Source organism: Poeciliopsis prolifica, unplaced genomic scaffold, assembly GCF_027474105.1.
Source record: "Poeciliopsis prolifica strain line A6 unplaced genomic scaffold, Auburn_PproV2 SCAFFOLD091, whole genome shotgun sequence".
Taxonomy (NCBI): domain Eukaryota; kingdom Metazoa; phylum Chordata; class Actinopteri; order Cyprinodontiformes; family Poeciliidae; genus Poeciliopsis; species Poeciliopsis prolifica.
Genome location: NW_026562466.1, coordinates 979927 through 995620, shown reverse-complemented (window position 1 = coordinate 995620; position 15694 = coordinate 979927). Strand labels below are relative to the sequence as shown.

The window sequence follows — 15694 nt, the reverse complement described above, 5'->3', positions numbered from 1 at the left end:
AACTAAATGTTTCATATCTGCAGACTGATGTTAACGTGTCCAGCATCTTCTCTCCTGTCTGCTGTTCTCTCTCTGCTGCTGCACAGAACAGATTCACTAAGAACCTGGTTTGTTCATGAAGATCTAAGCTGGGCTCCTCACCGTCTCCCAAACTGGAACAACAAGAAGGAAACACTTAGTGATGATTTGAGCAACTCAACATTGTTTTTACACATATACAGGATAACAGTGTTAATACAAACAAAGTGAAGTATAATGTCTGTACCTGAGCTGAGAGATAAAAGGCAGACACTGCAGGAAACTCCTCACTTCACTCTCTCCATGTGAGCAGTCTGTCAGCTCCTGGTTTCTTCTTTGGTTGGAGTTTCATCACTTCCAGGAGGATGGAGGTCTTTCTCTCTGAGAGCTTTATGATCCAGACTTTAGGAGCTGATTGGAAAACTGACTGTAATGATGGAAGGAGACTCAGACCTGATTTAGTCTCTCTGTCCTTCATCTGGGAGTACAGATCCAACAGGAAGTCACTTCTATCTTCATCATCAGCATGGATGTCATCAAAAGGGAATGTTTTATATCTGCAGACGGATGCAAAACATTCCAGCATCTTCTCTCCTGTCTGCTGTTCTCTCTCTGCTGCTGCACAGAACAGATCCACTAAGAACCTGGACTGTTTATCAGGATCATAACTGGAATCATCCCAGTCATCCAAATTGAAGCTAGAAAAGTGAAGAAAAATGAATGATTTTATTAATTTACTCCATCTTGTAATGCTTGCTGCCTTATCAGCACTTTGACACAGACTGATATCTAGAGGTGGTTGCTTCAAGTTGAACACAGTGATGTTGAGGAAAGACATAGAAAATGCCGAAGTGAATGCAGGGTGGAATATTTTAAATGGAGTTACAAATTGTGAATTATGTTTTAAAAAATTGACACATAAGAAGTCTTTATACTTTATACAATACTAATTACATTATTAATAAAGTTAAAGAGTCTTTCGTTCAATTGGGGCACAATAATTTAGAACCATGGGGAGAAAAAAACTTTTCACACAAACCACAATAATCACTGGCGCTCTTATTTCAAATAACGGCTGGGAATTTATTAACAAAAAATCCCAACTTTACAGCTGAATTATTGAAATAACTTCTTTCTCCAACTACAAACAAGCAGTCTAGCTACTGATGGATGAAACTCTGGCCTGTATCTCGACCTGAGGCTCCCGCATACTGCAGACTCATGGTGATTGATGCTTCATGACAAATGCCTTCATTTCTACAATCTAATAGATATTTGCAAGTTTTATGAGCTAGTTGGGCGCGCAGTGCCATTTCTTCTCCACTAGGGCACAGTGGCCTTTATATTACATATATTGGCCTCAAATTAATCAGTGTCGACCCCCAGAAAAATAAAATGTCCTTTAAAAAAAAAAGATAAATCATCATAACTCTTTAAAATAATAAGTAGACTATACCGAGCACTGGGTGTGTTCATCTAACCATGATGGGGTCGAAAGGTTCAAGTTAAAGCAACATGGAGTCAAATGTCTGTACCTGAGCTGAGAGATAAAAGGCAGAAACTGCAGGAAACTCCTCACTTCACTCTCTCCATGTGAGCAGTCTGTCAGCTCCACTGATTTCTTCTCTGGTTGGAGTTTCATCACTTCCAGGAGGATGGAGGTCTTTCTCTCTGAGAGCTTTATGATCCAGACTTTAGGAGCTGATTGGAAAACTGACTGTAATGCTGGAAGGAGACTCAGACCTGATTTAGTCTCTCTGTCCTTCAGCTGGGAGTACAGATCCAGCAGGAAGTCAAGCTGGTATTTATCACCAGCTTTAAAAGGGAATGCTTTATATGTGCAGAGTGGTGCCAACATGTCCAGCATCTTCTCTCCTGTCTGCTGTTCTCTCTCTGCTGCTGCACAGAACAGATTCACGAAGAAGCTCCTTTGTTCAGGAAGAGCTGCACTGCTGTAACAAGAAGGAATCAATTAGTGTTTCTCTTATTTCAAGTGTAATAATGCAATGCACACCTTGACCAAAATACTTGGCAAGATTGTGTGTTTTTACATATTTCTCTGTTGCGATTATGCTACTGTGAGATGCTTCATTTGTCTTTTTGACATATTGGGTTGTTTAGTTTTTCTCTGGTCTTTCCAAAACGCTTCGTCTTCTTCTGTTACATTATATATGGAAGTTGCTAAATCTTGGATCATTTGATTCAAACGCAAAGAGCAGTTGACTTACCTGGATTCATGTATCCGGCTTGACTTGAGCTTCAGCACTTTGAAGAGTATGACGATGGCTCTCTGTGACGGCGGGACACTCAAGCCTGTTTTAAGCTCATAAGAGAACAACTCCAGCAGGAATTCAGACCATTTCTGTTTAAGAGGTGCCTCTCTATAAATGTATACTGATGCCAACATATTCAGCGTCTTCATTTCCTTTTGTTTATCTTTCTCTGCTGCGCAGAACAAACTCCGGAGAAAATGGATTTCTTCAGAAGCTTCCGACACCCAAGGCTCAAAGCTAAATAATTCACAAAAATATTTGTTTTTAATGGTTAAACTAATTATATAAAAATAATACAGATTCAAAACTAAATGACTGTACCTGAGCCGTGAGATAAAAGGCAGACACTGCAGGAAACTCCTCACTTCACGCTCTTCATGTGAGCAGCCTTTCAAAACCACTTGTTTCTTCTCCAATTGGACGATCAGTTCTTTCAGCATTAAGGTATTTCTCTCTGAGAGGTCCATTATCCAGACATTAGCAACAGACTGGAAAACCGACTTCAACAAGGGAAACAAACTCAGGCCTGTTTTCAACTCGCAGTCCTTCACCTGACCGTACAAACTCAACAGGAAAGCCTTCTGTGCTTGCTCGTTCATATCTGCTTCGCTCACAGGTGTTATTCTAAACGTGCAGACTGACGCCAACATGTTCAGCATCTTCTCTCCTGTCTGCTGTTCTCTCTCTGCGGCTGCACAGTACAGAGTCACCAAGAAGCTGGTTTGCTCATGAGGTTTTGACCTCGCAGGAACAAAACTAGAGCAAAAGAAGAAAAACATTTACAACCAACTTTAATATTTAACCATCATAACATATTGTTTGATTCTTAAAAACTATCCTGCTCCAATAGAAATAGAAATGCAGTTGATGTACCTGAACTTGGATACATAAGGCAAACACTTTACGAGGTTCCTCACTTCACGTTCTTCATATGACCAGCCCTTCACCTTCAGATGTTTCTTCTCTGGTTGGAGTTTCAGCACTTCCAGGAGGATGGAGGTCTTTATCTTTGACAGATCTAAAGTCCAGATTTCAGGAGCTGACTGGAAAACTGACTGTACTGATGGAAGGAAACTCAGACCTGTTTCTGTCTCACAGTTCTGCATCTGGGAGTACAGATCCAGCAGGAAGTCACGCCTACATGTTTCATCGATGGATCTGCTATTGAAGGGAAAATGCTTGTAACTACAGACTGATGCCAACATCTGCAGCATCTTCTCTCCCGTCTGCTTTTCTCTCTCTGCTGCTGCACAGAACAGCCTGGTTAAGAACCTGGTTTGCTCAACAGAGCTGGACCAAAGAGGAACCACACTGCAACAACAACAAGAAGAAAAAATATCATTTAGACGACGTAATTCATCATAAATTAAATCTGAAATTTCTTTTACCATTTAGCCAATCAATCTCTATTGCCTTTTGTAATTTTAGCACATTTACTTCACTTTGAGGCCGTATATATAGTAGAAAAAGCAAAATAAAAAATATTATACAGTGACTTTTTTGCCCATAACTCATTGGTATTATTAAAGCTCTGTCTTAAAATGTGATATGATATACATTATAAGATGAATAATATCAAACTCATTTACCTGAGTTGTGAGATAAAAGGCAGACACTGGAGGAAACTCCTGACTCCAGCCTCTTCATGCGAGCAGCCAGTCAGATTAACTTGTTTCTTCCCTGACTGAAGTTTTAGAAGATCCAGAAGCATGGAGGCCTTCGTCTTTGAGAGGTTAACGAACCAGACTGCAGGATCTGCTGACTGGAGGACTGATGTGAGTGATGAAAACGTCCGGCCTGTTTCAGTCCTAGAAGAGTACAGGTCCAGCAGGAAATCATACCATTTCCACTGGAGTGGGGTTCCTTTATACATGCAAACTGATAACAGCTCCAGCATATTTACTCCTTTCTGCTCTTTCATTTCTGCCGCAGCACAGAGCAACATTTCCAAGAACCAGATGCTCTCTGATGACTCAGCCACAAAACTGGTAAAAGACAAAACAAAAGTTAAGTAAAAAAATCTGCAAACCAAAAGAGAAAGTATTCAAGTTTGAAATTGGGAAGTACCTGAGCTTTGAGAGATAAGGCAGACACTGAAGCAAGTTTCTCATTTCACTCTGGTCATGTGAGCATCCTGTCAGCCCCACTTTCTTTTTCTCTGATTGGAGTTTGAGCATTTCCAGCAGGCTGGAGGCCTTTCTCTCCGAGACATCTATGAGCCAGTCTGCAGGGGTTGATTGGAAAACTGGTCGCAGGGTTGGAAAGTCAATGGAAAGCCCTCTGCTAATTGCATGTTGATGCAAGTCAAAAAGAGTATTCACCAAGTCAGTTTTAATCTGACAAATTGCCACAAGTTTAGGCATCATAGTATGAAACTTTTGTGTGCTGTGCAGTGCTGTTGTGAAGCATAAATCCAGGAACATGCTCTTCTGATCCTTTTCCATTGTTTTGTTGCATTCTTCCTGGTTCATTGAACCTGCAGATCTGTAGGTAATCCTGAAGGTTCATAAATTAAACATCTTGATTTAGTTCAGTGCATCACAATCTGAACTCATGCACATACAGGACTGCAGGTATAAATTAGCTTGTGCTATAATCTGGTAAAGAGCATTAAATGGTGACATTTACATTTGAGCTGCAAATATAGAAGTGCATTGTGAAAACTGCATGGGAGTTCTGGTTTGACAAGGAATTATGGCTAAACCGTCATTCATCAACAATCAGAAATGTAAAATCAACATATATAAAACATTTTTAAATGTTTTAGAAGAAAGCAAATGAACTGACCTGAGAGAGTTGATGTACGGTAAAGTCTCTAAAAGAGCGCTGCGCAAAATCGGGCACAGTGGATCTTTTCTGTCCCCGTAGAGGCAAACATTCACCTCTGTTGCAATCGTGTGCAAAACCTTCACAGCTTTGTCAACCAGCTTTGTTTTACTCACAACTGGGAGGCATAGCAGGTTCCCACTGAGACCCAGTAAGGTTTGGTAATCCATCTGTTCTTCACTGAGAAGAAAAACTTTCCACAGCTGCTGTTTGAGAGTATCGTACCTGTCATTAAAAGGCAAATGCATGAAAATGTTTATTTAGAGCCTCAGTCATAAAGTATGCTAGTAAGTATTACAAAGCATATCCATTCATACCATTCAACATTTTGAAGACATGCAAACAGATGTCTCATTCCTTGTGCTGTGATCGTCGCATCCTGAAGGTTCAGACTTATTTTCCTTTCCTTTGACTGAGTGACCACATAGGCCACAGCACAGCAGGAATAAGGGTCCAGATTCGCTCTGCTGAGGTCAAGATGGAAGTTCAGTTTGTCCAGAAAGGAAATACAGACTTCAGAGCTCTGTGACTCAAACAAACACTGGTATACAAACAATCTGTCTACAGTGAGCTTCATGTCAACATGAAGCTCATTAGCAACAGCCTGATGGAAAAATGTGTCAATCATTTCTTTGAAGAACCATCCAGATGTTTCCTTGATCTCCTCAGCTGGAATCAGACAGCTCATCAAACATGGACTCTTCTCATTCAACAAACGGCACATGAACGGGATCAGATGCTTCATGTGTTTCTTCTCCTCAGTGAAGCATTGCTGCAAAACTTCCCTGATCTTATCAGGATTCTTCAGAAGCCACAGAGCTGCAAAAAACTCCTGCATGGTGTAATGGAGGAAAGCATTGAGAGTTATGGTTTCAGTAGAGGAACTTTGCCATGGAGTGTTTTCAGGAAGGAAAGGACGCAGGTGTCTTCACAGGAAAGTTCTCCCAGGTTCACAGTTTTTCTTTCGGTTGCATTAAAAGCAGCTTCAGCCAGAGACAGGATTCTATTTCTCTTGGTTTTGATGAACTGACTGAGATTCCTGATCCCGGTTTTGTTGCTGTTCATCTGAAGGCCAAATCTAACAATATTGATGTATATTTCAGTCACAGTTCTGGGCTGCAGAGAGTCTGTAGATGAAAAGCTGGCAGCCACCATCAGTGCATACATTGGAACATGACAAAGGGTCAACAGCTCCAGTTACTCAGGACCTCCTGTGATTTTCACCCAGAGTTGAAGACAAATATGTCTTGATTGTTTCCTCACAGAAGCCTTTCACCTCCACTCTGAGCCAGTCTTCAAGAGAGAGGTTTTCCTCATCTTCTGGTCTGCAGGTAATGATGATTTTAGCATCAGGTAAGAAATCTTTGTCTACAAGTTTCTCCACAACCGATGGAGAGAGATCAGTGACTCCATCCAAAATGACTGTAACATTATCAGAGTTGCTCTTTATATCTTGCAAAACTTCATCTTTGCCCTCATCTGGTTCACTGCATGCAGTGAAAAGAAGATCCTCCAAACTCCTGATTGGTGGGATGTTGGTTAATTTCCTCATGTCAAAGTAAAACATGTAATCCAGCTCCTTATTGTCTCTTTCTGACCACAGTCTCAATATTTCATGACTCAGCGCTGACTTTCCAATTCCAGGTTTCCCAACCAGGAGGATGTTTTTATCTGTTTTCAGCAGGTCACTGGGGGAGATTTCTGGTTTATTCCCTAGAATATAAGTCCTTAACTTTTTAGGACGGGGCTTCTCTCTTCTAAATGTCCTTATTTTTGTTGGAAAATTCTTCCCTTGAAGATCTAATATAAGTGAAGTGTACAACAGTTCAGGTTTCTTGTTTTCTGCAAAAAGATAATCACTTCTCTTCCAAAAGTCCTTTGATACTTTTTCTGCTTTTGATTTCAACTTTGCTTGATATCTGTAGCATGGCCTTGATTCTAAAAAGAAAAAAAAAACATTCATATTACAGATGGAAGCATTTATGTCACAAATGCCACTAAAGAATTAGTACAAAAATGTGACAATAATTACCCTGTATGTAGTTTTCATCCACTTCTGGATCTTCTGTGAAGGAAAAGCAGCTGATCCAGTGGTGCAGGTCAAACTTTGTCGCCCCAGTTGAAGCTTCATGACTGTTCTCAAAGAGAGGAGTTGGTCTCTCTAAGGTTCTCCTCCTTGTCTGATAAATAATCCTTAGAAACACGTAGCAGGCTGCTTCACCTTTTCTAGTGACTGAGTCCAGTATCGCTCTGGTTCTATCATAGTCATCTCTCTCTGCATTTATCTTGCAGATCTCTTCATCAGTGAGAACGTCTTGCTGATACAAGTTCTCAAGAATCACTGACAGATTCCTCAGTTCTCCAACCAGGTAAACTCTGGCATTGGCAATGTAATCTTTCGCAGACTGATTTGAACAAGCCATGACACTTGACCTCTCTTCTGCACATAAACCAGATGTAGAAACATTTACGTAAGTTGGGTGCGTAATTTAGAACTTACCCAACGTAATTTCTACATTAAATGTAGAGCTTACCTGTAACGTCTACATTAAGGGTAAACCTAAGGTTTCAAATGATGATGATTCATTACCTTCCTAGCATACTGAGCTAAACTTTAAACTCCTGAAAATATGTTTACAGATCTCTGATCGTCTTTCACAGAAAATGAATCACAATAAACACCTTGTCCTACCTTTACACGGAAGTTCTGCAGTTATGATCAAAGTCAGTTAATGACAGGGGAAGTTTTTGTTTTGAAATGACGTAGACAGTCGACCGGAAGTAGAAAACCTCACCTGAACCTCCTTCAAGACGCAAGAGATTAATTAGTCGTTTCAGCGAGGCGTTTCTTTTGGGCTTCAACAACATAAACGGTAAAGATATCCATCCAATTTTACAGAGTTAAAGTATAAAAACACCATCTTCGCTATGGGGCTCCATTTGTGTCAACATCTAAACAGTTCCTGCCTCGACTTCAATCTGAACGATTCAGTGAAAACACACGAAAATAAAACCCGTGGAGACTCTTTAGTCTTACCAGTGTGGTCTCTTTGTTTTCCCTTTGTGTTTCGTTCTGACAATATTGTTTTGCGCTTTTACTTTCACTTTGAAGACGAAACTCTTAACATCCACTAGAAGGCACTGTTGGACCAAAAACACACCAAACTATTCGCAGCGTTTATCAGCAACCAATATCAGGTGTGTGAAGCAGATCAAGGTCACGTGATGCTCAATTGAATCATTTGAGCTGCAAGGGAGTTCAAATGATTAAAACACTAACATTACATTTCATCAAATGCCATCATCAATATCACTAAAATCATCAAATATGTTAATGTTCCAGTTGTTTTTAATTAAAGGCAACGCTAAAACCAGAGGTTAAATCCTTAGAGAAACACTAAGTGGACGATTGATTTTTCAAATATCTTTATATTTTATATAAGCAGACCTGAGAAGACAATGTTGCAGATATCAATGCAACAAACATAAATGCATGGATGAGATTAGATCATAATTGTCAAACTCCAGTCCTCAAGGTCCTGTGTCCTGCAGCTTTTAGATGTGCCTCTGCTGCAACACCTGAATAGAATAATTAGGTCATTAGCAGAACTCTGGAGCTCTTATCTACAAGAAGGAGGTAATTAAACCGTTTCATTCTAGGGTTTTGTATCTGTGGCACATCTAAAACTTCAGGAGTTTGACGCCTGCATGCTAACCCATGAACATAAATAATTTAATTTTAACATGGATGAAATTCGCTTGGATCTCGGCTTTATTTAGAATGAGCTGGTACATCACCTCCATGTAGTTTGTATTTTAGATCACCAGAGGGCGCTATTAGACAAACTACCGTCACCAATAAACAGCCACACACCACTTTTTATACATTAAAAATATAAAAATGAGCAGGAAACCATTTCCCAGATTTACTTTATCTGAGTTCTCACCGGCATCTAAACACAATTTATAATCTCTGCTGTTCCTGTAAAAATAAATTTCTTCAAGTTGCTTCCCTGGAGAGAAAATATGCCTCAAACTAACCAAGTCAAATCCAAGACTTACTCCAAGTCAACTTATTGAGTTGAACACAAGAAATAATAAAATAGTAAATTTGCACAGAGAATAAATCAACAAATCACAACTGAATGGCTGAAGAAATTACAACAAGTTACATCTCATAGGGATTGATGCACAATTACTGGCTTACAAAATAAGATGTTTAGTTTTAAAAAATGCTAAAATATGTTCCTATCTTTATGCTTTTATTGTAAAAAAAAGAATCTCAGCAGTCCTTGTTTGTCCCTCTTCAGTCGTCTTTGTCCGTCTTTAGAGGCTCTTTGGACTGAAGTGCCACATCGGAGCCCACAGACTCGTCATCTTCCTCCTCATCATCCTCCGTCTCGTTGGTGACATACGAGCCTTTTTCTCTGGACAGACACCACAGCAAGACGGCGATGGTGCAGAGGAAGACCAGCAGCACCACAGTGATGACGCCTGCAAGGAGACATGATAACAGTAAACACTGAAGTCCATCCCTGTTGAATTCAACACGTTTTGCAAGAACTCCATGAAAAAAGAATCAAATCTGGTATAAAACTAATCGAATGTTCATAATCCAATATGATCAGGTGAAATTGATATCAGATTGATATCAGAGTTTGATTTATTCCAGTAGAGAATAAATCAGAAAAAATTCATTTACAGATTACGATAAATTAAACTTTCATATATATTTTAGAGGAATTAGCTTTTTTAAATTTCATCAATATCTGGAATAACTAAACTAAGTTGTTTAGTTTTTTGACTCAAAATTAAACTTTTTACTCTTCATTGTTTCAGAAAGTTGAACCAAAACAAAAGTAAAACTTCTCACCTCCGATTAAGGCAGCTAAATCCTCTGTGCTGCTGTAGATATCTGTAAAAACAAAATCTATTTCAATTCAACACATCATTTTCAGAGTAAATGCTACATTACTTAAAAATGAAATAGTCTTTTCGCTGTAGTTCACGATCCAAACATTAAACCATCAACCAGTTTTATTTCACGTGTTTTTATTGTGATAAGTTAAGTTCTCCAGGGCATCTCTGCTAATAGCCCATGTTGGACCCGTTGCCCCCTGCTGTGGAAACCACCGCAGCTGCTATCAGTGTTTTGACACTCATCTCCACAGCGACACGCCCCAGAGGCCTAACGCTGATAAGACACTCCCTGCTGCAGCCATATAGACATATGCATTAACTGCATTTGATGAGCTCACATCATTCTTAGCTAAATGCTAAATGGTTAGCAGCAATTAGCATCTTTTAATTTAGCAGTATTTTGATCTTAGCAATCTTTAGACCTTATCCTAGCAGCATTTAAAGAGGTAAAATTATAGTGTTTTAAATGCTAGCTGAAGTTGAGGTTAGGAGCAATTAGCTTAGCAACTTTTAGCTTAGAACCATTTAGCTAGTCAATGCTTGGATTTTAGCTTAGCCACTTTTGGTTTAGTAGCTTGGAACAGATTTAGTTTTACTTTTGCATCACTTTTCTGTTCAACTATTAGCTGAGCAGATTTTAGAGGGTTTTATTTGACTAATAATTAGCTTAGCATTGGTTAGTTGGACGATAGTAAGCAGAAAAAAGTTTTTTTTGTCTTTTTTGTGTTTAATTCTGTGACCATATGTGTCGTCGTAACTAAACTCTGAGATTTTACAGGAAAATGAAGCTGAAACATTTTCCAGTTAACATGTTACAGCTTACTAAAAGGCAAATCCTCTCTTTTCTGTTTCATCACATCATTTGCTGTTATTGTGGCTTAATTAAACATATCAAATCATCCCCTTAAAGGCTCTGCAGCTACTTTAGTGTCAATACTAAACTGACATACACTCAAAATAGCAGACAGAAGCTGTTCACACTCTTAAACTCTCACAGTTTTATTAAACTGATCTGTAAGGAGACGGACGCACCTTTTTTCCCGATCTTGGTCACAAGATCTGAAACAGTTGAATAGGCATCAGTTGATGTTTGAGTCAGAGGAGAGGGAGTCGAGTAAGAGCTCATCTTGACCTGGAGAGGAAATAAACGGGTTTCAGTCGGAGTTTGATGGGAAAGATGTTCATTTCTTTATAAAATTAAGTAAATTAAAACCATTATTTTCCTTTTTATGAATTAATTTGATAAAGTGATTTGTTTTTTTATCTTTGATCTTGTTTTGCAGCTGTTGCAAGAAAACCTGAACTTGTTTTGCACTAAATTTAGGATAATTATATATTTTGCATTCAAACTTCCAAATTTCTGTAAGATAAAGAATAAAAAGCTAACACAGATGTTCATTATTTATTGCCTGATGACAAAATTCTTGCAAAACTGCAAAGGATCATGGAACAATCCAGTCTTGTAAAAGAATTTAGTGTTCTTCACCTCCTGAGTCATAAACCCTAGAGAGAGACAGAAAGGTTAACTGAGAGCGTTAATGTTTGTCACAATGAGAGTCATGCTTCACTTAACTCTGACGCGGCTGCACAACATCAGCAGAAAAACAAACAAATGAGCCTCAGTCTGAAAGCTGCTGTGGTAGTTATATTTTCTATCAAGTCTTAAATGTCAGTATATATGAATAACTTTCTACTTCATCAACATGTTTAAGAACAATTATCACTTTCTTGTTATAAAATGATGAAAACTGAAGCTAAAACTGTTGGTAATTAGTTCAAAACATCAACATAGAACAGAAAATGAAGCCTTTACTTACTATTGATCAGTTTGCAGCAGTTTATGATCCAATAAGAAGAAACAGAGAAGGAGAAGAAAATGTTTTGGACACATTCAGACTCTCAGCTGGGTGTGGTGTTGCTCCCCTGGGTCCAGATCGGGCCAATCGCCGCTCCGACTCCGCCTCTGTGATGCTCCACAGCCTGCAGATGTTAACTCTGCAGCTCACAGCTTTCTTGCATCATCCTTGTTTATTAATATGCAGCATTAATGTCAAGCTCCCTTTGATGCAATGAAATGTTGATTCTTTTAAAACATTTCATGTCATTTTGCTGCAACAGATTTTCTGTGAGAAAGAGGTTAGACTTGGAGTAAAGCAACTTCTGATCACTTGTTGAACTAAATGTAGATGGAAAAGAAACATTTCAACATTTTATGGTGAAAATTATACTAAAGTAAGAGTAGCACAACTTCAACAGGTTTTTAATCAAGTAAAAGTAAAAAGTAGCAATGCAAGAAATGATTGAAGTGTAAGAAGGTATTTGGTAAAATGTCTGCTAACTGATCAAATTATCAATCATTTAAAATTAAAAAATTACAGCATTAGATGAGCCAAAATATAAAGTTCATTAGAAATGTTGGTATTTTATGGAGCAACATGTCAACAATTCATAGAAGTAATGAAAATAACAGAATCAGTCAGAAGAAAATGTTTCCAAATATTTTTTTTTTCAATTTAAAACTTATGTAACTTTGACAAAAACTGCAGCTTTGTGTGTGTGTGTGTGTGTGTGTGTGTGTGTGTGTGTGTGTGGGTGTGTGTGTGTGTGTGTGTGTGTGTGTGTGTGTGTGTGTGTGTGTGTGTGTGTGTGTGTGTGTGTGTGTGTATTTTTGGTTAAAACAGGTTTGTTTTTCATTCACAAAGAAAATCCATAAATTTTACTCAAGTAAGAGAAGAAACATGTCATAATAACTTGACTCAAGGAAACGTTAGAGGTACAACATAGTAAAAAATATTCCTAAATTTTTCTGTTTTTCAGAATATCATGTAGTCTCAACGTGTCCAGCAGGGGGAGCTCCTGATCCCTACATGGTGAGTTCTGTCCTTCCAGATAAATAAAGGAAATGTTCATTTATGATGACCTGTTTATACATCATAAATTATACATTTATAATGTATAAAAATTCAATCTGAAGTCATCAGCATAAACATAAACATAAAACAGATAAAAATATGGTACATGGTGCTTTAATAAAGAACAAAAACTAAAAACTGTGGGAAGAACGCCAAATCCAGAGCTTATATAAAAAGCTGTTTAACTAAATAAAATACTTTTATTGATAAATAATTGAGAATACTTCATCAAATGAATAAATGTTCCCATGAAATAAAAACAAAATAAATACATTGTTTACCAAATGTCAATCATATTTTATTTATTTGATGAAGCATTTCACTGCTTATTTATTCATTTCATAGTTTTATTTTGTGAGACTTATTTTGTAAAGTTACTCCATGTATTTCCTGGACTTTTATTTTTCTAGCATGAGGCTGGAACATGAGATAATATTTAGTTATTTGGTTTTGAATGAAACGGATCTCCACAGAATTTCATTAAGATATTTTAATAATCCTGCCTTTGGTCATAACATTGAGCTGAATTGATTCATTCAGTTTGCAATAATTTTGAATTTAAGTAAATCCTTAAACCAATAAATTACATCAAGTCACTTAAAAAATGAATTTTTCTCTTTTTACATTGATTTTCATGGGAAAAAAACACAGCTGGAAAAAATGATCATTTTCCAGAAGAATAACACTAATAAGAAAAATCAAACTGAAATAGAAAATATTTCCATTCAACTGTTTATGCTAACATCCTGGCATTTCCAGACTAGCTGTTAGCTAATTATGAGTCTATATTTAATTAATCTCTTCTAACAGCTGAAAAGAAGCAAAGTTATACAAGTAGCTCTGTTAAGTTTTAGATGACAAATATTGGTCAAAGGTGGAAACATTCAATAATATTTGTACTTTTTTCCTCTGAATGGGATGAAGTTGCTTTCAAACGATTAAAACTACTAAAAATAAAATGCTGTTATTGCTGTAAAGTTTTAACTTCTCCATTTTATTTGCTGCTACTTGCACTGGAAGCTAAATGCGTTCCCTCCTGCGTTGCCTCTCAGTTTGTGCGTTGCTAGGTTTCTATTTCTTTATATTTCGCTGTCGCTCCTCTTCGTCGCGCTCGCCTCACTCTTCCTCGTGCTCGAAGAACTCGTGGCAACAGACAGTAACCACAGAGACGAATGTCATGAACTCCTGGAAGTTGCACTCAGAGTCGCCGTCGGTGTCCAGACTCTCCATCAGGCCGTCAAGCGTGGACTGGTCTTTGACGTGCTGCCGGGTCAGAGGTCAGAGGTCAGGCGCTTGCTCTGGTTTCAGCTCTCAGAATGAAAACAACAGTTTGTCTCACCGCCATCAGGTCCGGCAGCTCGTCATGAAGGAGGTCCTTCAGCTCGCTCTTCTTCAGTTTGTGCTTGTCTCCTTCTCTCTCTGAGTATTTCTGGAAAACGCCGATGATGGTGGCTATCGAGGTCTCAAGGTCAGACATCGTTGACCTTCGACACCGAGAAAGAAAGGAAGAAAAACTGAAAGGTTTTGAAGTTATCAGGATTCATCTGTATATGTACATACAGTGTATGTTAACATAAACACTCTATTTCATAATTTGATTCAATAAGATACATTATTCTCAAGTACAATAAAATATGATTACAAAACATTTTGATATTATACAATGTGACATTATACTAATTAATTACACAGTATTTTTTTCCACAATAATTTAGGCCATTTAGCATAACACAAACATGATAAATTTATATTTTAATGTAATATTTTATGTTATGAAAATAAATGAGACAATATAATATGGTATAAAATAATAACATCATTATTTTATAATATGATACATTTATGTAATTTAATAAAATGTAATGAAACTTCAAAATAAACAGTTTTGTACAATGAAAACAGTCAACATTATATTAATGTGCAATACAACATATTAATCTGGTACAATATAACACAATATTTAACATTAATATAATATGATCTTACATTATAACATAATAAAGTACAATACCACACAATGTTTATGTTAATTTGACACAATATAATATTTGATTTGTGAATAAAAACCAAAGGTATACAATATGATAGGTTTACAATAATTTCATAATTCAATGTAACAAATAAATGTGATAACTTGATACAATATGATATCATTATATTCGATGCAAAGTAAAAATAAATAATAATTGATTTGAACTCATTTCAGACACAGTGTCTGTCTTCACCAAAGATAAATTAAAACAGATTAGAAACAGATACAGAATAACTCTAATATTTAAACAACTCAAAATCAAAAAGGTAAAAGTTTGGGTTAAAAACAGACCTTAAAATGTGAGTATATTTTAAAGTATATAACTTATTTATCTGCTATACATGTATTCTGTAGTCTTTTTCAGTCTAAAGGTTTGTTGTGCTTACCGTAGCTCCGATGCAAAGTGTGGCTGCGTTTCCAGACAGTGGAGGCTGCGGCTGCAGGCGCTGCAGGCTTTAAACAGACCTGAGGTCAGATCTGAGGTCAGCCATGCTGTCGGTCAAACCGCTGACCAACCACAGCCCAGCGCCTCCCCTCACTCCACTGCCTCTGCAGAAACTGCCTTTCTGTCTGAGCCGTTTGTTTTTGAGCCTCAGCAGCAGATACTGCAAAAAATAAATAAATGTTTGGTTGGAACATTGTTACCTGTCAACATGCAGACCTGACCTGGTGGGCGGGGCTAACAGTCAAACCTCTCTGGGTCGTAACTGGCT

General features: G+C 37.7%; 4 protein-coding genes across 4 annotated transcripts; all 4 read right to left on the bottom strand.

The window, feature by feature from the left end:
- Positions 1-66: 66 nt before the first annotated feature.
- Positions 67-6285, bottom strand: LOC129353475 (uncharacterized). The gene is made up of 10 exons (XM_055022823.1): positions 5435-6285; positions 5079-5342; positions 4359-4787; positions 3881-4276; positions 3165-3602; positions 2613-3047; positions 2247-2528; positions 1554-1970; positions 266-716; positions 67-152 (listed from the first exon to the last, which is right to left on the bottom strand). Exons 1-9 carry the CDS (start codon positions 5953-5955, stop codon positions 311-313), a joined length of 3588 nt encoding a protein of 1195 aa, XP_054878798.1. The 5' UTR covers positions 5956-6285; the 3' UTR covers positions 67-152; positions 266-310.
- Positions 6286-6318: 33 nt separating this feature from the next.
- Positions 6319-7700, bottom strand: LOC129353466 (uncharacterized). Its single transcript, XM_055022814.1, has 3 exons — positions 7652-7700; positions 7150-7557; positions 6319-7055 (listed from the first exon to the last, which is right to left on the bottom strand). Exons 2-3 carry the CDS (start codon positions 7538-7540, stop codon positions 6319-6321), a joined length of 1128 nt encoding a protein of 375 aa, XP_054878789.1. The 5' UTR covers positions 7541-7557; positions 7652-7700.
- Positions 7701-8526: 826 nt separating this feature from the next.
- LOC129353455 (cell adhesion molecule 2-like) lies at positions 8527-11992 on the bottom strand. The gene is made up of 4 exons (XM_055022801.1): positions 11855-11992; positions 11070-11169; positions 9991-10032; positions 8527-9611 (listed from the first exon to the last, which is right to left on the bottom strand). The coding sequence occupies exons 2-4, from the start codon at positions 11161-11163 to the stop codon at positions 9424-9426; spliced, it is 324 nt and encodes a 107-aa protein (XP_054878776.1). The 5' UTR covers positions 11164-11169; positions 11855-11992; the 3' UTR covers positions 8527-9423.
- Positions 11993-13922: 1930 nt separating this feature from the next.
- On the bottom strand, positions 13923-15457 carry s100b (S100 calcium binding protein, beta (neural)). The gene is made up of 3 exons (XM_055022802.1): positions 15368-15457; positions 14289-14433; positions 13923-14212 (listed from the first exon to the last, which is right to left on the bottom strand). The coding sequence occupies exons 2-3, from the start codon at positions 14424-14426 to the stop codon at positions 14066-14068; spliced, it is 285 nt and encodes a 94-aa protein (XP_054878777.1). The 5' UTR covers positions 14427-14433; positions 15368-15457; the 3' UTR covers positions 13923-14065.
- Between the last annotated feature and the right edge of the window lie 237 nt (positions 15458-15694).

Bases quoted from the DNA above. Each gene is read 5' to 3' on its own strand.
- s100b (XM_055022802.1), bottom strand. From the start codon at position 14,426: ATGTCTGACCTTGAGACCTCGATAGCCACCATCATCGGCGTTTTCCAG. The intron at 14,213-14,288 runs GTGAGACAAACT...CTGACCCGGCAG, and splicing joins AGCTGCCGGACCTGATGGCG to CACGTCAAAGACCAGTCCAC.
- LOC129353466 (XM_055022814.1), bottom strand. From the start codon at position 7,540: ATGGCTTGTTCAAATCAGTCTGCGAAAGATTACATTGCCAATGCCAGA. The intron at 7,056-7,149 runs GTAATTATTGTC...TTTTCTTTTTAG, and splicing joins GGATGAAAACTACATACAGG to AATCAAGGCCATGCTACAGA.
- LOC129353455 (XM_055022801.1), bottom strand. From the start codon at position 11,163: ATGAGCTCTTACTCGACTCCCTCTCCTCTGACTCAAACATCAACTGAT. The intron at 10,033-11,069 runs GTGCGTCCGTCT...TTGTTTTTACAG, and splicing joins GACCAAGATCGGGAAAAAAG to ATATCTACAGCAGCACAGAG. The intron at 9,612-9,990 runs GTGAGAAGTTTT...GTCTCCTTGCAG, and splicing joins TTTAGCTGCCTTAATCGGAG to GCGTCATCACTGTGGTGCTG.
- LOC129353475 (XM_055022823.1), bottom strand. From the start codon at position 5,955: ATGCAGGAGTTTTTTGCAGCTCTGTGGCTTCTGAAGAATCCTGATAAG. The intron at 4,788-5,078 runs GTCAGTTCATTT...ATGAACCTTCAG, and splicing joins CCGTACATCAACTCTCTCAG to GATTACCTACAGATCTGCAG. The intron at 3,048-3,164 runs GTACATCAACTG...CTTTTGCTCTAG, and splicing joins CCTTATGTATCCAAGTTCAG to TTTTGTTCCTGCGAGGTCAA.